The 26996-nt window shown below is 36.7% G+C and overlaps 1 protein-coding gene across 3 annotated transcripts; it reads left to right on the forward strand.

Annotated features, from left to right (window-relative positions):
• The first annotated feature begins 1864 nt into the window (after window positions 1–1864).
• On the forward strand, window positions 1865–26591 carry LOC114272978 (disease resistance protein RUN1). Of its 3 annotated transcripts, none has more exons than XM_082868676.1 (6): window positions 1865–2066; window positions 3123–3507; window positions 23096–24197; window positions 24304–24753; window positions 24867–25787; window positions 25834–26591. In XM_082868676.1, exons 1-6 carry the CDS (start codon window positions 2018–2020, stop codon window positions 26503–26505), a joined length of 3579 nt encoding a protein of 1192 aa, XP_082724802.1. In that variant the 5' UTR covers window positions 1865–2017; the 3' UTR covers window positions 26506–26591. The 3 variants fall into 3 exon arrangements, with proteins under 3 accessions (XP_082724802.1, XP_082724803.1, XP_082724801.1); XM_082868677.1 differs by having other exon boundaries at window positions 1881–2066; window positions 3064–3507; XM_082868675.1 differs by having other exon boundaries at window positions 1888–2066; window positions 2957–3507.
• Window positions 26592–26996: the final 405 nt, after the last annotated feature.

The raw sequence follows: 26996 nt of genomic DNA on the forward strand, positions 1-26996 counted from the left end.
TTTCGCCCCGCCTTTAGTCACAATGCTCGAGCGGTAAAATGTGCGCTCGAGCGGTCTGCACAATCTTGTTTTCTATAAAGTGCATTGTTCGTTGTTTTTAGGGTTTGAGCCGTCCAGATTTTCAAAGAAGAAGAAAAAACAAAGTGTTTTCTATTAGAGGGTGTTTTATATGAGTTTGCTTGGTGTATAGAAGGTGATCGATTGATCAACGAACTATAAGCTGTCAAATATCTAGGGTTGTTCTTATTCTTTTGTTCAGAAAGAGAGAAACGTTCTTTGGTGGACTCTGGGGAACTTGAGCCAGAAGCTTTGATGGATTCTGAAGTGGCTCATCGTCGTGGATTCGACATCAATGTTGTGGATTCAACATTGGGCAAGGCAATTCTGAGATGAAGACGGTGGTGGAAGAGACACATTATGGTCGGTTCAATTTGGGCATGGATTCGCTAGATAATTGAGGGTACACTTGTGTAATTCCTTTTTGTCTTCTTAATTGATTGTTTTGTGAGTTTGGCTTGTGACTTTTATTTATTTTTTTATCACAATTGGAGGCACTCTAATTATGGTTTTTCCATGTTAAATCGTTGTGTCGATTTGTTTTTGATTTTTTTATTGTGATTGTTATTTACTGTTTAAAATTGATACATAATCACAAATTAATATCTCGAAGGTTTTAGATTTTTCAAAATAAATAAAATAAATAAAAATACTCATTTGATGGTCGAAAATATATTTTTGATATTTAATTTTATCAAATTAATTTCTATTTTTAAAAAAAATTAAAAATCAAACCAAATAAAGTGTGAAATTTCTATATTAATTTTGGTTTATATTACATACAAAGGTTTATGTAAAGGAGTGGTAATATTTTATTGAATTTAGGTGGTGGATGGTTGAATGATTAAAATTGTAGCTCATATTTTTTAAGTGACATTTTTTAATAAATTTCTCTTTATTTATTTATGTTATATTTAGTTTAAATTATTTTTTTGTATTTCAATAAGTTATATGAGTGACTTAATTACTAAAATACCTCTAATAATAATAGGGTGAAGCATGCATTAATATTTATATTGACAGTGAATGTTTAATAATGTGAACATTCACATTGTCAATATAAATATTTACACTATTAAATTTATTTAATGTAAATGCTCACATCACCAAGTTGCCAAGAGTTCAAAAAATATTTGTAAGGGTAAAATTATCCGTAAAATACTTTAAATATGATAATTATGATTTGATGGACCAAATGTCCAAAATATGACTTATTAAAATACGAGTACTTGAAAGAAAATTTTCTAATAAATTTCCCACTAATGATTTTTTGTTTTGTTTTTTTTATTTATTTTTAATGAATAATTCTATATATACTAACAATCTTATTAAAAAACATATTAAAAATACAAATGGTTAAATGCGATTGGTTGTTAAAAAAAAGTAATATTTAAACTTCCAATAATTTTTAGACATGAATACTTTTAGTAGGATTGTTAATAAAATTTTAAGTAGATGTGGCATTATATTTAATTCTTGTTAAAATAGGGGAAAAAAAATTGTCCAAATAGATAGAGAAGTGCGTGCATTAATACTAAGCAAATTTGGCTTTTAAAATCGCACACCATGGGCAAAAATTTCATCAATTATAATAGGATTTATATTAATATCTCTTAAATTTTTAAAAATATATATATAATAACTTTTATAATTTTAATATAATTATATTGATAATTCTTATAATATGATTAAAATAATTAAATATAATTATATTGTTCATTCTTATAATATGATTAAAATAATTAAATAAATACAGATACTGTAAAAATATAAAAATAAACAAAATAAATGATACATTTGAGACTTTCCCAGTCTATAACTCATTCAGAACCTGTTTGTTTGTCTTCCCCTCTCACACACACACTTTTTCGATCTTGTTTTCCTCTTTTATATTTCTGCTTTTCTGTGATTATGCATTTGTTTTTGTTATCAAATAATTGTTAAAATCTTGGTGGAAGTGATGAGTCCAATACTAGTCTGGAGGGATCTTTCATCTTCAAATTATTCAGGTAAAGCATTTCTACTCCATCTCTCCCTCCCTCCCTCCCTCCCTCTCTCTCTCTCTCTCTCTCTCTCTCTCTCTCTCTCTCTCTCACACACACACACACACACACACACACACACACACACACACACACACACACACACACACACACACACACACACACACACCCTTGTTTAGGATGTTGTGTGTATTTATGAGCACTACTTGTGTTCCTAATTAAGGTGAAACCCATGTACTATACATATATTAACTTCATAAGCAGAGCCTTGCTTGATCTATGGTCTCGATTGTTTTTTTTTGGGGGGCAAATTACACCGCTAATAGTTGCTGTAATTTCAATTGGCTCAATTTTGATCCTAAATTTTTGCCTTGTCTCAAATTGGTTCAATTGATTCTAATTATTACTATTTTTTATAAAAACATGTGCATATAAGTGTTTTATTTTTATAGACAAAATTGTAAACTCGATCAATTCAATACCTTAATTCAACTAAAGCTGTGATCATTTTCTGTCAAAAATCCTAACGCATTATCAATTGGACCAAACTGAGGCAAAATCTAAAATTAAGGTCAAAATTGAGTCAGTTGAAGCTATAGGTGCCAAAATGGCACAAGCAACAAAATATAGGGACTACCAGTATAATTTTTCATTTTTGTTTTTTGTGTGTTTATTTATTTATTTTTTGGGTGTGATTAATTGTGTTTTCACATACTCCCCAGGACCCACCTCGTGTGAAATCCATAAAATCATTTGTTATTTCACAGTTTCTTTGTAGCTTTTGGTCTCTATTTTGAACTTGATTGACTTTGATTTGACCAAAATTTCAGTACTTCATTAGATTTGTTTATCCATTATTGACATATATATAAAATATCTTATGCACATACATACAGGTTGTTAATTCTCATATAGTAGAGCTTTGATCAATGGCCACTACAAAAGTCAAAGAAGCCTCCTCATCAATGTTTCGATGTTCTTACCACGTTTTCTTGAGTTTCAGGGGTGAAGATACCCGCAAGACCTTTACCGATCATCTTTATACAGCTTTAGTTCATGCAGGAATTCACACGTTTAGAGACGATGACGAACTTGAGAGAGGAGAAGAAATTGATTTAAACCTACATAGGGCAATTGAGGAATCGAGGATTTCAATAATTGTTTTGTCAAAAGACTATGCATCTTCGGGATGGTGTCTTAATGAACTTGTGAAGATACTTGAACGGAAGAGAACTGTCGATCACATAATATTGCCGGTGTTCTACCATGTTGATCCATCACATGTCAAGAAGCAAACGGGGAGTTTTGCAGAAGCATTTGCAAAACATAAAGAGGAATTGAAGGTAGAGAACAATGAAAGAAAACAAAAGGGGCTCGCGAAGGTAGAGAGGTGGAGGGCGGCTCTTAGAGAAGTTGCAGATTTGCCAGGGATGGTCTTTAAAGATGGGTAATTTTCTCTAATTCATTTGAGGCACCATTCTGATTGATCATATAGATGATATTCCTTTATTATATTAGTGTCCTTAGATGCTTATGTTACCCACCCTAGTCCATATTTCTTAATTGGAAAATTTTAAAACTTGGTAGAAAAGACATGATTAATATTTTCTATGAGCACTTTGAACTTTCCCAAAACTTTTTTTACAAACTCTGTTTATATTAGTAACAGTTAAAAAATATCAGTTCAAAAATAGAAAGTTAATTTAATAGTAATAAAATAATTTTGAGTGTGTAAAACAATTGGCAAAAGTTTGCATTAAATAAACATTTCATATGTTAATTTAACATTACACATTTTTTAAGGCAAAAATAAAATTAATCAATTAATTAATTAAATGATAGAGGAATACAAAGCTCCCAGATTTTGGAGCTAATCTCCCATAATCAAGAAAACAAATGGACAGCCCCTTTACCAGTAAGAAAACAGAAAGACATCAGCTATGCTGCTAGAAAGAACAAGCAAAATATACTTAATCCCCAAACACCTATTACAACTTTGAATTTCTAAACCTTTCAGTGCATGAAATGATTTACCCCTTATAAGCTTTTGAATCAGCACAAGCTCTCAGTTCTCGCTCCAATTTGGAGCATTATGCGCTAGCCATGAACTCCATAATGTTGCACTGTGGGCTCCTAAAGTATGCACTCAGTGCCACTATGGTTTCTAATGTTTTGATTATGCGATTAGGTCTTTCAAGTTTTTAATTTGATTTTAACTATTATCAATTATTAACACCATTTAAATTACAAACAAAATTCAATTTCTAAGGACAACTACGGAATTTAAAAAAATATCCCTCTTCCCTTTGTTTGGTTCCCGCTTTCTCTCTTCCTTACCATCAACCTCCACAAAACTCCATGTCATCCTTTCCTACCATCGAACCCCTCTCCTTTGCCCCTTGCACCTTCCCTCTCCACCACCCCACTTCATAGTGTTTCCCCCTCCCCTAGCCCCACCATAAATGATCGCTCTCCCCACATGGTGTTATCACTATCCAACACCACCATCACTGCCATGATATCATCACCGAAGAACTATCACCGCCGAAGAACTATCACCGCATTCCATGCCCACCCACCATCTTCACCTACCATACAATTTCCCCATAATTGACTAAAGCTCAATTCTCAAACCTACTGCCAGACATAATAGTTATATGTATGTATATTTGTGTATGTATATATATATATATATATGCATACAGAACCACCCTTGTCTTAAACCCACTGCTACCATCTGTCACCGACTAGTTCCAAAACTTTCTCATGAAATACATCTAGCCTTCATCTCTACCTATGTAGCACGGACACAAACATGTGATATAACAAGGACATGACACGGACACGCTGACGCGTTAATTTTCAAAAAATGAGGGACACGACACGCTAAGGACACGTTAAAAATATATATTTATTTTTATGATATACTTCATATATATAAATAATTTTTTAAATTATGATAAAAAAATATAATTTAATATTAACTAAAAATTTAAATATTACAAAATTACCCACACTCACGTGGTGCACAGTGATCAATATAAAAAATATATATATAAATATACATATTTTGAAATAGCTATTTTGATCATTTAATTAGTTGGTGGATGCTAGCTGTTTTGACCCTTTGACTAGTAGGTGAAAAGGTGAGCTTTATTCGCTGGTATGGAGCAGCTTTCATGAGCATTAACCCTTTTCTTGGAAGACAATGTAAACAAACATTGGTTACAATAGGAACAAAAGAAAGCTTGGTCTTGTCTCTCTTTCTTTTCTCTATATTGCAGCAGGATGGTTTCTTCTCTCTCTCTCTCATCCCTGTGTTGCAGATGGATCTCGTAGAAGCATTGGTTTCATCGCAGTAGAAATTTGTTTTTTTCTCTCTCTCTTATCCCTGTGTCGCAGATGGATCTCCTCTCAAGCATGTCTCTGAACAGAGACCATGGAGCTTCGATTCAGGGACTTCTTTTTCTTCTCTCTCTCCTCTCTCTTTGAGGCTAGGGTTTTGAAAAGCTTCAGGCGTGTCTCAAATGTGTTGGAGTGTCCAGACGTGTCTGAGATGAAAAAAAAAAGAAATAAGAAATAAAAGAGGACACGTTAGACGGCGTGTCGAACATGTGTCTATTGCGTATCGGTGTCCAACACGTGTCAGACTCTGATATGCAGCCTTGGGAAGCGTGTCGGTGCTTCATAGATCTCTGCATCTCCACATCCTGAAACTTTCCAAGCTCCTTGACCTTTGAAACCACCTCACACAGAGAAAAATAGTGATCGGGTGGCGACAAATCCGCCATCAAAACATGCAAATACATATTTTATATAAATTGAGAAAGAGAAGTTCCAGTAGTGGTTGAGGATTGGGCGATTGAATGGGAATAGGCTTGTGGGAGGGAGTTGTAGGAGAAGACAAAAATAAGATAGGAAAGAGGTTGCTATAAAGAAGAGAGAAGAAAGTAGGAGTAGAAAAGCCGAAGGACAAAACCGTCATTTTACCTAAAATCAAAGGTTTTTGTTATCAATTTTGATGGAAGTTAATAATTGGACTATTTAAAATTAAATTAAAAACTTGGATTAAAAAAGCACAATCATAACATTGGGGACAAAAGTGGTGTTGAGTGCATACTTTAGAGACCAATAGTGTATGTGTAGCTAAGTCATTGGAGAAGATATAATTGAAGTGTTGCTATGAGCCCAGCCTTCTCCAAGGCATCTTTCTAGCTGTCCCCAAAGAGAGAGTCCTACAACTCCAACACCTACTTCTTATACTCCTCTCTAGCCTCGTAGTCAGTCTACGAAGCGGTCCCCTCGACAACTCGAAGCTTTTCCATCTTCAAATATGCTTCTTCTAGCTTATTCTCAGAAGACTTTGCCTTCTCTTCGGCACTAGCTAGTACCTTCTTCGTAGCTACATTTACCTTAGTGAGTACCCAATTGATCGTCTCAACTTTGCTCAATTGCTAGAGGAGGTGGTGACTCTTCTTGAAAACCCAAACAACCTCCAACCTTTCCAGCCTATGCATGACCACATACATTTGTTGCATTATTAGCAAAAATAATTGAGCTAACATGAGACAAGTGTAAAATCATATCAAACAACTGATTGCCGAACAAAGGGAAAGGAACTTACCACAACAACATTCTAGATTACCGATTTAAAAAGCAAGGGATTGGTCTGACCTTGATACTTCTCCACATCAAGGGGAAGAAGCAGTGAGTGGCCAATGGCATAGGGGAGCTGAGGACACTGCCCCCCAAATCCACTAGGCGTTCCCTATATTTCAACTTAGGGCACCAAGGAGGATACTTCACTACATGAATAGGGGCTGAAAAAGCTATAGCGGCCATCTTTTGTTTCTGTTGCAGAGGCCACTGAGGAGACTAATCGTCAATAGGCTGTTCACGGGTCGGATCGGATCGGTTTTTTCGATCACCGACAATCGAATTGACAACATCGGTTTGGAGAAAATATAAACCAAACTCATCCAACTGTTGCTTTGAAACCGGCGTCTTTGGGTTGCAGAAAAAACAGCCGGGCTTCGATTGGTGGTGCAACACTAGCATCTTCCTTAATTCAACAGAATCATAAGAGAAGGGAAAGGGGGGTTCGAGAGTTCTTGGGAAGAAGATTAGAGACGGGAGAGAGAAGGGGATGGGGTTTCAAGAAAGGATAATCAAAGATGGAGAGAGGAGAGGATTTAGGGAGAAGGCGATCGAAGGAGGAATGAGAAGATAAGGGGTTGGGGGGATAGAGGACAAAGTGAGAGACAAAAGAGTAACCACCATCTCTGCCGTTGCAATATCTCTGCCGTGAGCTCAACGTACCACCGCCATCTCATATACAATATTTATATCTATATATATTTTTTAACGGAATGCACACAAAAAAAGGAGATACGGATGATAGGGGAGAGAAAAAGTTTCTTTGGACCAAAGTAGAGAGATGGGAAAAAGTTTATTTGAAATATTGAGAGAAGAGAGAGTTATTGATAAGAGTAAAGAGGTGACGAAAAGTCAAAGAGAATAATTAGAGAGAGAGAGTTAGCCACCAAAAGCAAAGAGAGTGAGAGAGTTGTAACGTAATAATGAGAGAGAGGCGAAAAAGAGGAGTTATTTTTTGAAACAAATAAAGAGGAGTTATTGACAAGAGTGAAAGGAGATGAAAGGTCTAATCTAACAGAAATAATGAGAGAGGAAGAGAGAGAGAAAGAGACAAAGACTTTGAATAATGGAACGGACTACTACTGGAACTTTCTAATCAAAGAGAAATGCATTAAATGTGAGGAGGCGAACGGTCAAAACTATTTACTATTTTAATTGATAAATTTTCATAGTTGGTCGGATTTAATTTGGATTAAAACTTTTGAATTTGATGACCGAACCGAGACTCGAATTTTTGCCTTATTTACACCCGTATCCGACCGAAGTATGTAGCGAAATCGACCACATAACGGCTGGTCGGCCCGGGTCAGTCGGGTTGACCAGGTCGGACACATTTACGAACAGCCCTAATCGCCAACTTCCACCACCTATTGTTCGGTGGGAGTAGGGGTATGAGATGGTAGAGGGGTTTGCACAAGCGGAGCGGGCAGGTCAGATGGTTGAGCAGATGCTAGGGATGGTTTTCTGCCCCCAATAAAGTTTGTGATATTGAGCAGTCTCTTTTGTTTGGCCATCTTTTTCTTCTACCTTTGGGAGCTTAGATGTGTGAGTACTTGACATGGCAGTGGGGATAGTAGTTGGAGGAACAACAACCGTGATGGAGTCTCATCGCCCGGGTGGGTGATTCCTCTTTTGATGTGGCATTTCCACATTTATTTCGTGTCGCTCTCTCATAATGCATAGATTGCCTCTTTAGCTTGTTCTAGTTTGGCTCTAATCTCATGGAACTCCAATTTCATAAGAAAACGTAATGATCAGGTGACCCTTGAGGTTACATCTTTGTTATATTTGCTTGATGGGGGTGGAGTCTCATTGCTTCCAAATGTGTGTAATAAACGGGTTTGGTTCATTAATTCTTTTTAGAGTTTTTTCATGCAAATCCTTCTTTCATAAGATCATTGATAAGCCCAACGTTCCTTCTATTCACAAAAAAATCTAGAAAGCAACAGTGCCACTCTAAGTGAACATATTTTTGTGTCTTTTGCTCGTTGAAGAATCATGGCCAGTGACATATTTCAGAAAAGGAGGGCTAATAGTTGTCTCCGTCCTCAATGGTGTATCATGTGTGGGAGGAGTGGGTAATCTTTGGACCATTTATTTTTGCACTGTCAAGTGGCTTTGAATCTTTGGTATAGGTTCAATAGTTTGGTTGATACTCTTTGGGTGGTGCCAGGCGCTTGTGTTCAATTGATTTTTAAATGATTCAAAGGTAAAAGGAGAGGGTTGTGGTTTTGTGTGGTTTTCACAATCTTTTGGGTTATTTGGTTGGATATGAATGCGAGGAATTTTGAGGACAAGTTCGGAAACTTGGAATCAATGTGGGATAATGTGCTAGTTGGCATCATTTTGGGCCTCCATTTCGCTGGCATTTGAAGGGATCCCATGATTTTTGATTTCTAGTGATTGGAGACTGTTGAAAATGGGAAGAAAATAATTCTGCCAGGATATGGCTGAATTCTTCGGGATCTCACGGCTGTAAATATTTAGATTTAGTCAATACTATAGAATAGAAAAGTTTATATTAGCATCATAATTAGTAGCTAATCAGTCCCTAATTTTATGCCTTGTATCTCCTATAAATAGAGGTGTTGTGTACATTGTTTAAAATATGAGAATAAGAAATATTATTCTTTCTAGCTTTCATGGTATCAGAGCTAGGGACTTATTCTCTGACCCTTCTGAGTTAATCTTAGAACTTGCTAGCCGTCCTTCACCATGTCAGAAACCACATCCGAATCCACTTTTACTGCTTCACCGAAAAACATTGAGAAACATGCCTCCAACACTGATTCTCACTCGGTGCAAATCACCAGGATTAAAGTCAATGGTGATAATTTCTGTTAAAACCTATCACCTACTTCACCCACTTAAACCTACTCCACTAAACCTAACCCACTACACCACTACCACCTCACCTACTCCACTAAACCTAACCCACTACACCACTACCACCTCCACTTCACCTACTCCTTACCTACTACACACTCACCCTCTTCTATATATAGGAATCATGAATCATTGTAATCAACAACATATATCAATCAATAATACAATTCTCTATTTCTTTTTTATACATTGAATTTTTTCATGGTATCAGAGCCAAGTTAAGAAGCTAATAATTCTGCTTCACCGGCGGGCGGCAGAATCGCCTTGGCCGCCCGCCGGACCTCTACACATACCTTCACTCCGCTGCCACCAATTATTCTTCTTGATCTTGATCTTCTTGTTGTTGCTGATTCAAATGTTTGGTTTTCATCATATGAGGAAAATTCTCAGATGACATAATCACTACTGTTATATTTCTCAGAGATGAAGATTCCTTAATTTTCTTGAGCAAATCATAGCCTGTCATTCCAGGCATACAGTAATCTGTAATAATCAGATTCACTTCCAATCCCTAATAATCAGCCTCGCCTTGTTCGACAATCGGTGAATTCGCATTCTACGACGTCGTCTTCGTCTTCGTCTCACATTGCTCATCATCAGAGTTCACAGGTCGAAGGATCGAATCCACACAGCAACACTTCAAGCTCAAGCTCGAGCTCGGTCTCGTCTGCGGAAAGATCTCTTCTTCCCAGGGGACATCAAAGAAGAAGCTGTTTCATGCGTCCTCCAGGGGCTATTCTTGCTCCTGGTGAGACTATCATAGCAACTGTATTCAAGTTTGTGGAGCCTCTAGAGAACAATGAAGAACCAAATTTTGGGGGACATCAATTCAGCTTGACCCTGTTGGAACTCTAACCTTGGAGTTTGATGATGGTGATGTTTTCCAGTGGAGCAAGGTCACAACATCCATTTGTAATCTTATCCTCGGTAAAGTGAACCTCAAGTGGTCTAACTTTTTTTTTTTTTTTTATTACTATTACTATTATATCAAATAATCAATGCACTCCTGTTCCCCACTCTACTTTCTTTTCTTTTTTTTTTCTATTTATTTTAATCCATCTTTTTTGCAAAGCAAACGAAAGTTTGCACACCCATCATCATTTTATTTTATTTTATTTTAACCCCCTTATCCTATTTTGATCATCATGTCTCCACTACCCAATTTTCTTTATTTTATATATATATATATATATATCTCTTTTTATTATATTATAATAAAATAAAAAAATAAAAATAAAAAAAAATCATCATCTCTCCTCCGTTTGATTTCAACCTCCATTATTTTTATATATTTTCTCCAAACCACTTTCCTTATTTCCCCCATCTTTCATTTTTGATTTCAAATATATTTTTATTATTTCTTTCCTTATTTTTCTTTCACATTATTTTTAATCTTTTTCCCATTCCATTCCTACCATATAGCTTTGCACACAACACCATATTTTATTCATCTCAGGGATCAACCCCGATCACAATTTTACACACAAAAAAAAAAAAAACAAAAAAAAAAAAAAAAAACACCAAAAGCTTTGTTTTCTTTTCTGCAGCCAGCCACCCACCGACCTCACTTCTTCGCCTATTCCGCCGGTCTCTTCTTCTTGCCTCCGTCCTGGACGGCCCTTAACGGTGTTGCCTCCGTGCTTCCTAGACCACCAAGCAAGTTTCCTCCTCTCTGCTCCTCCACTACAGCATATGGTGGACCTCCAAATCGGAACATCACGGTGGCCTTTCGCTTCAGCTCCTTATTTTCCGCCTTTAGCACACTTATCTCTGCTCGCACATCCTTATACATGCGCTGGAGCAGAGCCAGTTGGGCGTTTAACTGCTGCACCTCATTTGTCCTACTCTGCAGCCGGTGCGACAGGTTTGTGACCGCAGTCATGGTTTCCACACATGACTTCAATGTATACTGATTGGCTTCAATATCCGTTTGCACTGCCATTTTTTGCTCCACCGACCGCATCGGAAAGTTCAACGGAGCAAAACCAGAGGTGTTTGGTTGAGGTTCACGAGCCACCGCACCAGTTATCTCTCCTGTTGACTCGTTGAGGTCGAGAAAGAGAGTGAGCAGACCACGGGAAGAAGAGGCCATGTTCTGGGTAGCTGAACGGGAAGAAGAGGCCATGTTTTTGGGTTGCTAAGTGTTTCAGAGAGGCCGCGATTACCGATTGGTACTGTCAGACAGGGTTGGTTACAGAGTGTTTCAAGATTTGCAGCTCTTAGAGACAAGCTCTCCGAGAGTTCAAAGGATTTTAGCAGGTTTTTTGTCTCAGCCTCTGCCTCAGCCTCAGCCTCCGTCTTGGTTAAATAGCCGAGGCAAACACGCGTATCGTGCGCCGCTCGGCGCTAGACGACAATATGGGCGCGCAAGCCAAGTCACGCGCATCGCCATAATGTCTCCGGCTCACCTTTTGATGGCTCGACGCTTTCTGTCGGGCACGACTTTTGATGAAGTGGGCACGCCTTTTGAGGGCGCAACTTTTGATGGCACGCCTTTTTATGGATTGGGCACGCCTTTTGATGGCACGCCTTTTGAAAGATTGGGCACACCTTTTGAGGGTGCGACTTTTTAAGGGTCCGACAAGACTCTGTAAACTGTCCCGACATTGATTCCGGTTAGCTCCTTCAAGGGTCCGACAAGACTCTGTAAACTGTCCCGACATTGATTCCGGTTAGCTCCTTCATGGGTCCGACAAGACTCTGTAAACTGTCCCGACATTGATTTCGGTTAGTTTCTACAAGGGTCCAGCAAGACTCCGTAAACTGTCACAACAACTATCACAACATTGTCTGCTACAACGGTCCGACATGACCCCATAAACTGTATTCTACATCGGTCTGACACAACCATCCAGTGTCCTCTACAACGTTATGACACCACCATACAGTGTCTTCACCATCGGTCTGACACGACCATACAGTGTCTCCTATCCTCTTTTCTTTTATGTATTCGTCTATTTTCTTGTTTTGTTACTCTCTCCAAACTCAAGTTGGCTAGTTCCTATCCCCCTTGAGTTTGCAGGGGGCTGTTAAAACCTATCACCTACTTCACCCACTTAAACCTACTCCACTAAACCTAACCCACTACACCACTACCACCTCACCTACTCCACTAAACCTAACCCACTACACCACTACCACCTCCACTTCACCTACTCCTTACCTACTACACACTCACCCTCTTCTATATATAGGAATCATGAATCATTGTAATCAACAACATATATCAATCAATAATACAATTCTCTATTTCTTTTTTATACATTGAATTTTTTCAATTTCCTGTGTTGGTCTCAATCAATCCGGATGTACATTCGGGGTTGAGGAAAGATCGGATACTTGACATGAGAGAAGAAGGCACCAGCAAAAGAGGACTCGGCTTATGCTACCTAGGATGCTGAAAACTCCATGGTCATGACATGGTTAGTGAATTCCATGGAAGAAGACATCAGCTCCGACTATATGTGTTATCCAACAGCCGAAGAACTCTGGGATAATATCACCCAGATGTATTCGGATTTGGGAAATTAGTCCCAAATATATGAGTTGACAATTAAACTTGGTGAAATTTGTCAAGGAGAGGACAGTGTCACTAAGTACTTCAATTCTCTGAAAAGGCTGTGGTAAGATTTGGACATGTTCAATGATTATGAGTGGAAGTCAACAGAGGACTGCAATCACAACAGAAAGATGGTGGAGGATCACCGTATCTACACATTCCTTGCCGGCTTAAACATCAAATTTGGTGAAGTCAAAGGAAGAATAATTAGCCATCAACCTCTGCCTCCTATTGGTGATGTCTTTGCTAAAGTTAGGAGAGAAGAAAGCCGCAAGAATGTGATGCTTGGGAAAAAGGGAGTTGCTGCACCTGTGGAAAACTCAGCCATGATTGCATCGGATGCAAGTGCAAACAATGTTTTTAAACCACGGCAGAATAAAAAATCTCGAGTATGGTGTGATTATTGTAATAAACCACGCCATACTTGGGAAAACTGCTGGAAGATTCATGGGAAGCCTGCAACTTGGAAGAGAGGCAAATCAAGTGACAGACCAATTCATGCATCCTCTTATGCCAACGAGGTTGAAGCAAGTTTGTTCAGTAAGGAGCAGAAGGATCATCTTCTTAAAGTTCTAAAATCCAATTCTTTATCCAGCACTCCTAGTGGTTCTCTTGCATAGACAGGTAGCAATCCTTATCCTCTATCTTGTAGTCAAAATTCTGTCTCTTGGATCATTGATTTGGGGGCATCTGATCACATGACTTCTTTCTCTTCTTTATTCAATACTTATTTATCTTGTTTTGAAAGTGAAAGAGTTAGGATTGCTGATGGCAGTTCTTCACCTATTGTAGGAAAGGGTCAAATAAAAATTTCATAAAATATTACTCTTCACTCCGTCCTTCATGTTCCTAAACTAGCCTGCAATTTGTTGTCTGTCAGTAAATTATCCAAAAACTCTCACTGTCGTGTTGTTTTCTTTGACTCTCATTGTGAATTTTAGGACCGGAACTTGGGAAGGATGATTGGCAATGGTTTTTACTACTTTGATGATGACATATCCAGCAATAAAACAACTCAAGGCTATGGTTGTAGTATTAGTTCAATTTCGGCTTGCGAGCAAATAATGCTTTGGCATTTTAGAGTAGGACATCCCAATTTTCCATATCTTAAACATTTTGTTTCCTAACTTGTTTAAAAATTTGGATTGTTCGTCTTTTCAATGTAAAAGTTGTTATTTATCTAAAAGCCATCGAATTACTTATCTTACAAAACCCTACCGTGCCTCTAAACCATTCTACTTAATTCATAGTGATGTGTGGGGTCCCTTCAAGGTTACCACCATGACTGGTGTAAAGTGGTTTGTAACTTTTATAGATGATCACAATCGACTTTGCTGGGTTTATTTGATGAAAGACAAATCTGAAGTAAAAAACGTGTTTCAAGATTTTTACAAAAATGGTTGACAATCAATTTCATTCAAAAATCAGTATTTTTCGATCTGATAATGGAAAAGAGTATTTCAATGAATATCTAGGGAATTTTTTAAGGGAAAAAAGGTATTTTTCATCAATCTACATGTCGTGACACTCCTCAACAAAATGGTATTGCTGAAACAAAAAATAAGCATTTACTGGAAGTAGCTCGAGCTATAATGTTCTCTATGTATGTTCCCAAATATCTATGGGGAGATGCCATTTTGACAGCCTCTTATTTAATTAACAGAATGCCTATCCGGGTTTTACAATATGTCACACCCCTAGAATATTTCAAAAAAACCTTTCCTAATTGCAGAATTAATTCAGATTTGCCTTCAAAATTTTTTGGTTGTACTGTTTTCGTTCACATACCCAACCAATTTCAATCCAAACTTGATTCTAGAGCAGAAAAATGTGTTTTCATCGGGTATGCTCCAAACAAAAGAGGCTACAAGTGTTATAATCCTCAAACAAAAAAAATTCAGGTGACTATGGATGTCTCCTTTCTTGAAACTCCATCCTTTTTTACCAAAAATTCTCTTCAGGGGGAGAAAGAGAGAAAGAAAGAAAATTTTTGGCAGACAACTTCCGATCCCTTACCAAATCCTATTCTGTCATCTCCATCCCTTGTTTTTGAAAAACAAGCACAGAAACAGGGTGTTCAAGATATGGAGAACAAAGGAAATCCCAGTCCAACTTCTCAAAATATAGAAGGCTCACAAGCAGGGAGAGAAATTCTACAATTGGAACAAACTGTTCCCGAACCTGAGTTTTTTGTTTATGCTCGGAAAAATACTCAAAGAAAAAGTAAAGACCAACCACTCAGCTACAAAGTCAATTAGAATCTCTTGGAAAAGATCCCTCGAGTAGTTTAGGTAATCCTAATATGGTTCCTACTTCATCTGTCTCTACTTCATCTCCATTTCCTTCAGCGGTTTTATCTAATGTTATGCCCACAGATTGTGATCTTCCTATAGCCATTAGAAAAGGAGTTCAAAAATGTACCCAACATTCCATTGCGAAATATTTATCCTATGATAAACTTTCCAATAGTCTTAGAGAATTTACTTCAAAAATATCTAACCTGTTTGTTCCTAGAACTATTAAGGAAGCCTTGGACGATCCTAATTGGAACTCAGCAGTTATGGAAGAGATGAATGCTCTGGAAAAGAACGGTACTTGGAAGTTAGTGAATTTGCCTAAGGACAAAAAGACAGTAGGGTGCAAATGGGTATTTATAGTGAAGTGCAAAGCTGATGGTAGCGTGGAAAGATATAAGGTGAAACTCGTGGTAAAAGGGTTTACACAAACCCTCGGGATTGACTACTAAGAAACCTTTGCTCCGGTTGCCAAGATGAACTCAATTCAAGTTTTACTGTCACTAGCTGTTAATTACAGTTGGCCTCTACATCTACATCAATTAGATGTAAAAAATGCCTTGTTAAATAAAAATCTAGAAGAGTCTATATGAACCTAGCTCTAGGTTTTGAGAAGAAGTTTGGTGTAGATAAAGTTTGCAAATTAAACAAGTCTCTATACAGCCTCAAACAATCCCCAAGGGCGTGGTTTGAATGCTTTGGGAAGGTTGTAAAAAGCCTTGGATACAGTCAAAGCCAAGCAGACCATACTATGTTCTATAAACACTCAAGAGAAGGTAAAGTAGCTATCTTGATTGTTTATGTAGATGACATAATTCTAACAGTAATGATAGTGCCGAATTGGAAAAATTAAAGAAGGGACTTGCTAAAGATTTTGAGATAAAGGACCTGGGAGCACTAAAATACTTTCTTGGAATGGAGTTCGCTAGATCTAAGGAGGGCATTTTTGTCACTTAGCATAAGTACACACCTGACTTGCTCAAAGAAACAGGCTTGCTCGGATGTAAAGCTGCTGAAACACCAATCGAGCCTAACTTGAAGCTACAACATGCTAGAATTGAAAACGTGGTGAATATAGTCCAGTTTCAGAGACTTGTTGGAAGATTGATCTACTTATCTCATACACGTCCCGACATAGCATTCGCAGTAAGCAGAGTAAGCCAATTCATGCATTCACCAGGATAGGAGCACTTTGAAGCAGCATTCACTGACCGGAAATCTACCTCAGGCTATTGTACCTTCGGTGGAGGAAATTTGGTTACTTGGCGGACTAAAAAACATAATGTAGTGGCTTGAAGTAGTGTTGAAGCTGAATTTAGATGAGTGGATCAAGAGCTTACTGGAAGACTTAAAAATTCCAAGAATATCACCAATGGAAGTGTATTGTGACAACAAGGCAGCAATTGCAATTGCTCATAATCCTATTCTTCACGACAGAACTAAGCATGTGGAAGTCGACAAGCACTTTATCAAAGAAAAGATTGAGAAGGGATTGATCTGCATGTCTTATATACCCACTGCGGAGCAGATTCCAGATGTTCTTACAAAGGGACTACACAAGAGGCAGTTCGACCACCTAATCAGCAAGCTAGCCATGGAAGACATATTCAAGCCAGCTTGAGGGGGAGTGTTGGAAATGGGAAGAAAATAATTCTGCCAGGATATGGCTGAATTCTTTGGGATATCACAGCTGTAAATATTTAGATTTAGTCAATACTATAGAATAGGAAAGTTTATATTGAGAATCAGAATTAGTAGCTAATTAGTAGCTAATCAGTCCTCAAAATCAGTAGCTAATCAGTTCCTAATTTTGTGCCTTGTATCTCCTACAAATAGAGGTGCTGTGTACATTGTTTAAAATATGAGAATGAGAAATATTATTCTTTCTAGCTTTCATATTTGTGATGCATATTTCATTTTTTCCTGTTTGACTTCTTGTTTTTGTTGATTGTCATTTCGAGAGACTCATAGTTAAAAAAATTAAAAAAATATAGCAACTGCAATGGCAGTGTTCAGAGCAGCTCTCAACTAGGCTTCATAAGGTGTATCGGCGAATGTTGGGATGCAGTAGACTGGATTGTAATTGAGAAGGATGTGAGAAGCTCATTTAGGTGCTTGGATATTCCAAATGTTGTTTAGATTATCGATCTGGACACTCCTCGGTAGCAGCGATGTAGGTTTGTCAGGTATCTGCACAACAGAACACCAAAAATCTAAGCATATTCGAAGGAAAACAAAAATCAATTCTACAAAAAGAAAAGTGAAGACGTGGATTGTTGTAATAGCATGGGTGTAAAACTCGTACTCCTAGTTGTTGGATAGAATGGTCTATGTCAAGTATTTTGCTGGAGGTTTGGTCAATTGTTTGCAGTTAGATTGTTTGGGTGTAAGGTAGAACTTGTCCTGACACAGTTAACTGGCATTATAGAATAGCATAAGCCTGTCAACAGGTCGGATTGGCCAAGATCTGATCCGATTCGACTAACCATTAATTTGAATCCGAATATGAAAAATCTGATTACGCATCATCCGATCTGATCCATTTTAAATGGATATTTGATCTGTACAATTTGATCCATACTGATCCGATCTTTTTTTTTCCTTCTTCTTCTTCTTTTCCCTCCTGTGTTTAGCCAGCCATATAAAGTTAATAAAATACCAATTATAAAAAATAAAAATAAAAATTTGTTCATAACATCAAATTTTGAATACTTTACTACTCATAAGTTTATACAAAACTATTTTTTTAAGTATCTAACACATTCAATGCTTTTTTTGGAAAAGAAAAATGCTAAATCATTCAATATCTAACTTATAAAAAATAATGCACCTAATAGCCAAAATAAAACAGTAAACACTTCAATATCTAACTCATTCAAAGCTAAATCATGAAACTTAATATTTTTTCCGCTGTCTAGCTCATTCAATGCTAAACCATGGCAACCATCGACCAAAAAAAAAAAAAGTTATAATAGTCGAGAATTGATTTATACATTTATAACCACATTTCACCACAAAAACAAAATAAAGTAATTAATGACAAATTATCCATAAACTTCTCCTAAGTTAATTGTCTTAGACTTTCTTTGTATGCATTTAACTGACTCCTCCATCTCTTTCTCCGTCAACAACATTATGAAGTCCTGCAAAATTGAAATAGTAAATAGTTCAATTGAACTTGGGTTCAAGGACAAAACAAAAACAAACCCTTTTAATTCCAATGAGATGACAATAAAAAAAAAAAAGGGTGTGTAGATAACTTCTATCACGATGCAAATGACATATCAAGTGATTCAATCCATCTGTTTTTCTCAATTCCACTCATATAGATATTTCCAGGCTTCAACCCAATTAACTCCAGATTCTGTTAGTTAAAATTCATTCCTAATAGTCATAGAAAAAAAGAGAGATCAGTTTCACCATTCTTCAAATCTCATCTCAATTAATTCTAACTAAGCAAACAATAAACTTTACTATTGCTGTGAAGTTTCACTACAAAAACATAATAGATGCATTGTGAGCCACTAGGACAATTCTGAAAACCATAAAAAAATATCCAAGGACGTTCACAGATAATTGAGGAATGACCAATTATAAGCTATATGTGACTATGTTCTGAATTATCATTATAATCATCTGAGTTAAATGAAGCCATATCCTACTATTAGGAAGTGGGTGATGGCCATCCAAACAAAATAGCCAAACTAATTCTGTTGAAGGCCAAATCAATGTGGAAAAAAAAAACCCTTCTCTCTCCCCCCCCCCTCAAAATTCTTTCTTTGGGTGAGCAATCAAAAGCATAACCAAACTATGGAACCATCATATCCACAACAATCATTGTCAATACAAGTATGATGATTGTTGAACTCCATAAACTACAGTTGAAATAGCAAGAGCAGAACAAAATTAATAATTTTTTGGGAAAAGAAAAGCACTTTATTTAGGAAGCAAAAGGAAAGCCCAGAAGAGGGAAGAAATATATCGACCTACATGTGACAATTAAGCAAACAACAAAAACTGCACCTGTTAAAGAATCAAACAGACTTGATCAATGCTTTTAAAAGGTGGGCAGAACTATAACCTGACAAATGCACATCTGTAGCATTAACTTGGGTTTCATCATGGTTGATTAGGAGTGATAAATGAACCAAACAACTCAAGCTCGACTCGTGTTTGGCTCGTTATTAGCTTGGTTTGTTAAATAAACAAGCCAAGCTTGAATACATTTTAGAGCTCATTAAAGTTTTCAAACCAAGTTTGAACAGTTAATTGCTCGTTCAGCTCTGTTCAATAAGCCTAAAATTATATAAAATATCAAACTGCTTGAGCTCGGCTCGATAAAAGTTCGTTTGAGATTGGTTCGAAAGTTTAACGAACCAAGCTCGGACAAATTTTAAAGCTTGTTAAAGTTATTAAACTAAGCTTGGATAGTTAACTGTTCGGCTGATTTGGTTCATTTATCACCCCTATGGTTGATAGCCACTTATGAAATGGTCAGAACTGAAATTCATTTGATATCAAGCCACTTGCGGGTTTTCAAGTTCACATGGCTTGAAATTCATTTGATAACAAGCCATGTCTAAGATGTATATGTATGTGTGTGTGTGTGTGTGAGAGAGAGAGAGAGCAACTCCTCAAAGTATTGCTCCACTTCTGATTTTTGTTAGGCGTAAATGTTAGAAGCACGTTTCTGGACATACCACTTATGAAAACCAGCCAAACTTTTTTGTTTCGAAGAATCGGCAAGCATTTGACTACCACTTGAGCTGCTATTTTCAGAAACAAGTGAGATGGAACTCATGGAATCAGAAGAATCACTCCTATACTCATAAAAGGGATCAACAAAACCATTACGGAACCTCTGAATATGCTTATTAGCATCAGCACCATAAATAAGCCCAAAGCAGTATTCCACCAAGTCTAGCTTGTAACAGAAAACAAGCATATATTTCAAGTTACTCAATTGGGTTTTTTCCCCTTCAAACCAATCTGAATCTAAAGACAAAAACAGAATCATGCAGATCTTACAAACACAAAAATAGACTTAGTTGACATGAACAAACAGCCTGAAAATTCATGGGCTTTTTAGGTTTATATACAATGATTGAAACTAGAAAAAGATCCAACACAAAAATAACAAGAAAAAAACCAAATTCATCTAGCTTTTTTCACGTAAAAAATCCTCAAATAAAGCTAATGTAGACTAATATGAAACCAAATTATGTTACAGAGCTCGTTACCGGGAGCCTTAAAATGTCCCAAAGCCATGGTGCAATCGACAAATCAAATTCCAACAAAAATCACAATGAACAAACCCACTTAACAAATTGATCAAACACACAAAAACTGATCAAACCCACTCAACAATAATCACAAGCAACAAAACTCACTTCAAATTTATCATAACTATAGCAAACCCACTTGAGAACAATCAATATAAAGCCAAACCCATTTCATTGAAACTAAAACCTAGTTAAACTAACACCCTAATACTGGGGAAAGCAATGGAATTCACAGAAAATTACAGACTCTGAAAAATAGACAGATGTTTGATGTCTAATTCTGAAAGTTGCACTTGCTTCAAAGTCTCCGAAATTCGAGTCACAATCGAAGATGGTGATTTGATGATGGTCAAACTCAAAGAATTGCGGATGATAGACGTCGCAAATGATGATGATGATTCAATGATGAGCAACAAAATCATAGATGATGATAATGGTGATTCGATGAGTCGATCTCCAAAGAAATCTCTGATGGTGATTCGATGAATCGATCTCTAGAGAAATTGCATGAGAGAGACAAGTGTTTTGATCTTTCTAGGGCAATTGTTCTACTTCTTAAATGGGATGTAATATCGGATTCGGGTACATAAACGGACTGGAATTGATTTATCTGAATCCGGTCCATTAAATTCTGATCTGGCAGATTCGGGTTACACGGATTATCGGATCCGGATTTCCGCAAACAAATTGGATTAGACAGGTTGGATCCGAATCAAACTCAATCTGTTGCCAGGCCTAGAATAGCAACACTCAAGTTCGTGGAGGTCGAGCTAAAGACCAAGCAATCGATTTAGCTTGACCATACCCATAATGATTCGATAACTATTGGGAGTCAACTACATTGGATTCAAGTTCCAATGGCAGAGGCACTCTCAAAGAAGTGGATGATGATGGAGCCTAACATTGGCCTCTATAACGGCAACTAATGGGACAGTATGAAGTCAGGACCCTCAATCTTGAAGTCGACATGACTATTCAAGCTGACATTGTTATCAGGGGGAATCTAATACAATTTAGCAGTGGTCATTGACTCCAGCATGTACTATAAATGCCCTATTTTTCGGAGAATGAAGAAACAATGGACAAATTAGATAATACAAAAAAAAAAAAAAATGATAAAATAGAAGAGATTGAGAACTTATAAAATGGAACATCTAAACTAAAGGAGTTACTTTAAGGGATAGACAATGACAGATGCAAGAGGTATGCAGCTTGAAGCAGAGTGACAATGGTGGACGGAAAGAGTGAAAAAGCCCGAAGGTGCAAAGAGTAAAGGTGAAGAATATGAAGTAAGAAATAGAAGTTTAAATACAGAAAAAGTAGAAGAGAGAAAAGGGTAATATTGGTGTTGCCTGAAGTGGATTGTACCCTATACATGTCCTTCCATGATGGACAGGCATGACGATGCACAACCAATAACAGGATGATACATCATCAATGCAACAGAATCGTCAAAAATAAAGAGATTGAAGCCCAACATTATCTAACACCTTTATACCTATAAAGATGCTCTTTAGAGAATGACGGGCAATTGATAAATTTATGAGAATGTGTTTTCAAATATATTGTTTGTTGTTGACAACTTTCTGCCACAGACATTGCTTTTACCGTTGAAATGCACACTCATCGCTCCATTTTTAAGACTCTTCGTATTTGTTCATCTACATTTTGTTGTTATTTACTATTGTTACATTTGAAAAAAAATTCCATGAAACGTGGGGGTTCTTTTGATTTTGCTATAAAGTATCTTGGTAAGCTTAATTTATGGATGTGTCTAAGTGTGTTAAAGAAGTACCAATATTTGACACATACTCAACACAAGTACAACTCCTCTATAAAACTACCTGTGTTTCTTATATCACATTGCTAGGATTGTGCATCCCCCTTAGGAGAAATCCAACTGAATGCTGCTGTGTGATAATAACAAAAATAGTTTAAATACACATAGGGAATGCAATGAATAACAAAAAAGTCAAGGGATAGGTTGATAAAGTTTAAAAATGTAAATAGCGTTATGATTGTGAAAATTATGAACTTCTTGTCTTAAAGTTGATCATTCAAGTGGGAGTTGGAATTTTGGTGAATGTCATTGGATTTTCTGTTGATTTTCTTTCTTTTGAATACATATGATGTTGCATTAACTATGTAAATTGCATCCATTTGAGCATAATGGCCAGGATTAACTATGTAAATTGCAACCAACATTTATTTCATTTTGTTTACACTCAAAGTGGTAATGGCCAATTTAAGCATTGTGAAATTTGTTTGAATTTGTCTCATGTATGTTTGAATTCTTATTTGATTTGAACTAATGATCTGTCAATTATGTGTTGCTTTCATTTTTGTTGTTGGCCATAGGCATGAGGCAAGGTTTATTCAGCAAATCATCAAGGAGATTGCAAATAAATTGAATAGAACAATCTTTAGTCTGCCCCCCTACCAAATTGGAATTGATTCTCGTGTAGAAGAAATTAATTCTTGGTTACAAGATGGATCAGCAGATGTTGGCATTGTGACAATATGTGGGATGGGTGGAATGGGGAAGACAACCATTGCCAAAATAGTTTATAATCTGAATTTTGACAGATTTGAAGCTAGTAGTTTTCTAGCTAATATTAGAGAAATATCAGAACAACACAATGGCTTGGTTTGTTTGCAAAGAAGACTGCTTCAGGATATTTTGAAGGGGAAACAAAAAAAAATTTGTAGTGTCCATGAAGGTATTGTTAGGATTAAAGATGCTCTATGTTGTAAAAGAGTTTTGCTTGTTCTTGATGATGTGGATCAAGTGGACCAATTAAATGCAGTGCTCGTAATGCAAGATTGGTTTTATCCAGGAAGTAAAATTATCATAACTACTAGGCGTGAGCACTTGATGAAGGCACAAAAACTGTACAAGTTGCATAAGGTCAAGGAATTAAATGACGATGAATCACTTGAGCTCTTCAGTTGGCACACCTTTCGACAAAACCACCCCATTGAAGGTTACAAGGAGCACTCAAAAAGAGTTGTGAGCTACTGCAGAGGGTTGCCTTTAGCCCTTCAAGTTTTGGGTTCTTCTTTATTTCAAAGAAATTTAGATGTATGGGAAAGTGCATTAAAGAAATTGAAAGCGATTCCTGATAGCCAAATCCTTACAAAACTTAAAATAAGTTTTGATTCTTTGCAAGATGACCATGACAGAAATTTGTTCTTAGATGTTGCTTGTTTCTTTGTGGAAAAAGACAAAGATTTCACAATTACAGTGCTAGATGGATGTGATTTCTACACTGAAGTAGGGATTGACAACCTCATTGATAGATGCCTGTTAATAATTGATCAAAAGAACAAGCTGATGATGCATCAATTGCTTCAAGATATGGCACGAGAAATTGTACGACAAGAATCAACTGAAGAACCTGAGAAAAGGAGCAGACTATGGCATCATAAGGATGCATTCAATGTATTAATTGAAAAAACTGTAAGAATTGTGCTATTTCATGTCTATTTGTATATGTTTTTTGCCCATGTGCACACATATCTAGCCTTTTTTTTTCCTGAATTTTTTTATTATTATTTATAATCAGGGGACAGAAACAGTTGAAGGCCTCATCCTCAACATGAACGGGTTTAACGAAGAGGAGCCATCCAGGAGGGTAAATAATTCAAAAAGACATCATTCTGAATATTTTCATGGCAACTCATCATTCCTTTATAAAGGCAGTTCATCATCATCAAAGCGACGTCGTCTAAGCTTCTCTTGGCTCTCCATGAATTCTTCCTCAACAGAATCATTTCCTACATCTAAAGAAGTAAATATACACACTGATGCATTTTCAAGAATGCAGAGACTGAGAATACTCCAGCTCTATAATGTATGGCTTACTGGATACTATGAAGAATTTCCTAAGAAGTTAAGATGGCTTTGTTGGCATGGGTTCCCTTTAAAATCTATACCCAATGATTTTTCTTTGGAGAGCTTGGTTGCACTTGATATGAGCTATAGCAACCTGGAACGAGTTTGGAATGGAACAAAGGTTTGACAATAATTTTATTATTTTATTATTTTGTTTTTGTTTTTTATTGTTTTTAATGTCTTGTGGATTGGTATGACTATCCATATAAACTAATTTCTATTTTTTGGTGTTAGTTGCTCAGATTATTAAAAATCCTCGATCTCAGTCATTCTCATCGCCTCATCAATACACCTGACTTCTCAGAACTGCCTAATCTTGAGAGATTGTTTTTTAAAGATTGCATAAATTTGATTGAGGTTCATGGATCCATTGGAGAATTAGGGAGACTTGTTTTGTTAAATCTAGAAAACTGCAAAAACCTTAAGAAGCTTCCACACAATATTGGTCACTTAAAATCCCTTGAAAAACTCTCTCTCTCTGGTTGCTCAAAGCTGAATGAGTTGCCTACAGAGCTGGGCAAGATGGAATCTTTGAAGGTGTTTGAGGCAGATGAAACTGCCATACATCAGTCACTCTCTATCATTGGTGAGGAAAAATCATGGGGTTCAGTGTTGCGGTCATGGATGTTGACACCAAGAAAGAGTCCTACATCCATTAGATTTTCATTGGCTTCTTTGTCATGCTCATTAGTAAGCTTAAGTCTTCAAGATTGCAATCTGTCAGATGATGCTATTCCAAAGGATCTTGGTGGCCTATCCTTGCTGCAGCACTTGGATCTAAATAAAAACCCCATTTGTAATCTACCAGATAGTATCAGGGGCCTTACTGCACTCCAGAAACTTGAGCTAGCACATTGCACAAAACTCCATTCACTTCCAGAGCTTCCAATGAGTTTAAATAACTTAAATATACATAAATGCAGTTCGTTGGAAATGGTAACAAATCTTCCAAACCTGTTGAGATCACTGGTACTGGCGATAACTTCTTGTGACAGCCTAGTTGAGATTCAGGGATTATTCAAGCTAGTACCCATAAAGAACATTAATGCAGAGATGTTCAATAATATGGGTTGGTTCAACTTGGAAGCAATGGGAAAGGTCGAGGTGACTTTATTCAATGTCATGACAATAAGAACAGTGAAAGTTCCCCTTCAGGTGCTTCTTCTTCTTAAATGCTAATGATATGATTTCCGTGGCGCAGGGACTTTATGAATTTATTATATTCAACACTTTTCTTCCTAGAAATGAGGTTCCAAGCTGGTTCAGCAATAAGAGCACGGGATCCTCAATTTGTTTGAATGTGCCTTCACTTCCTAATCTCAAGATCCGAGGCTTGAATGTATGTGTTGTGTATGAGCAAACATATGCAAAATCTGATGACCGAAGAAATGAGTACTGGGATAATATTTTTATTAGAACCAGCAATAAGACCAAGGGTTTTAAGTGGATCTATAGTCCCACTTTTGTGGGACTTCCAAAAGACAATGAACATATGATATGGTTAAGCCATTGGAAGATCGGGAATCAATTGGAAGGTGGTGATGAAGTGGATGTTACAGTGTTTTTGTGGGCTTATATGAAGCTAAAAGAGTTTGGCATTCAAGTTGTGTTTGAGCAAGAAGAGAACAATACACAACAGGGAGACTTGTATCCTTCTTTTCATAATGTTGTCAATGAAGATCTGTCGGCATATCAAGTCAGCACAGGCATGTACTTCCTCTGCCATCATGATTTTGACATCTATCAAGACTGCTCAAAAAGTGGTGGCTGGACTTCCAAAGGCTGGTGTGACTTCTTATTTGGTGACTCTGTAACGACTGCACTGTGTAAATATTTCAATAATATTTCGGTTGACTACCCTCTTGATTCATAATTAAAATATACAGACACCAGAACTATAAATGTAGAGTTCTTATGCCATTCAGTTTACATCAATTTCACAGAATCTCTTATTCATCTTCTACATAATGTTCCTATGTTATTTTCTTGGGCAAATATATGCTTTTCACTCCTATAGTTTGACTCAAATTTTATTTAATTTGCTCACTATTGTTTCAATTTAAACAATTTGGTCCCTACATTTTAAATCTAGTTTCAATTTGGTTCTTTCATCCTAATATGCGCACCTTGGGAGACTTACACTGTTACAAAATTGTTAATTTTAACGTTGGAAGGACCAAATTGACATTGGATTTAAAGTGTAGGGACAAAATTATTTTAATTAAAATAATAGGGATCAAAGTCAAATTTAGGTCAAATTATAAGTGTGAAAAGTATAATTTTTATTTTCTTCCATTCTCTGTGATATTATGGCAACTTGAGAAAGGTTTGGCATTCTATCGTGTTATGTGTCAAACATATTTT

Source organism: Camellia sinensis, chromosome 5 (assembly GCF_055761805.1).
Source record: "Camellia sinensis isolate YWXY chromosome 5, ASM5576180v1, whole genome shotgun sequence".
Classification (NCBI taxonomy): domain Eukaryota; kingdom Viridiplantae; phylum Streptophyta; class Magnoliopsida; order Ericales; family Theaceae; genus Camellia; species Camellia sinensis.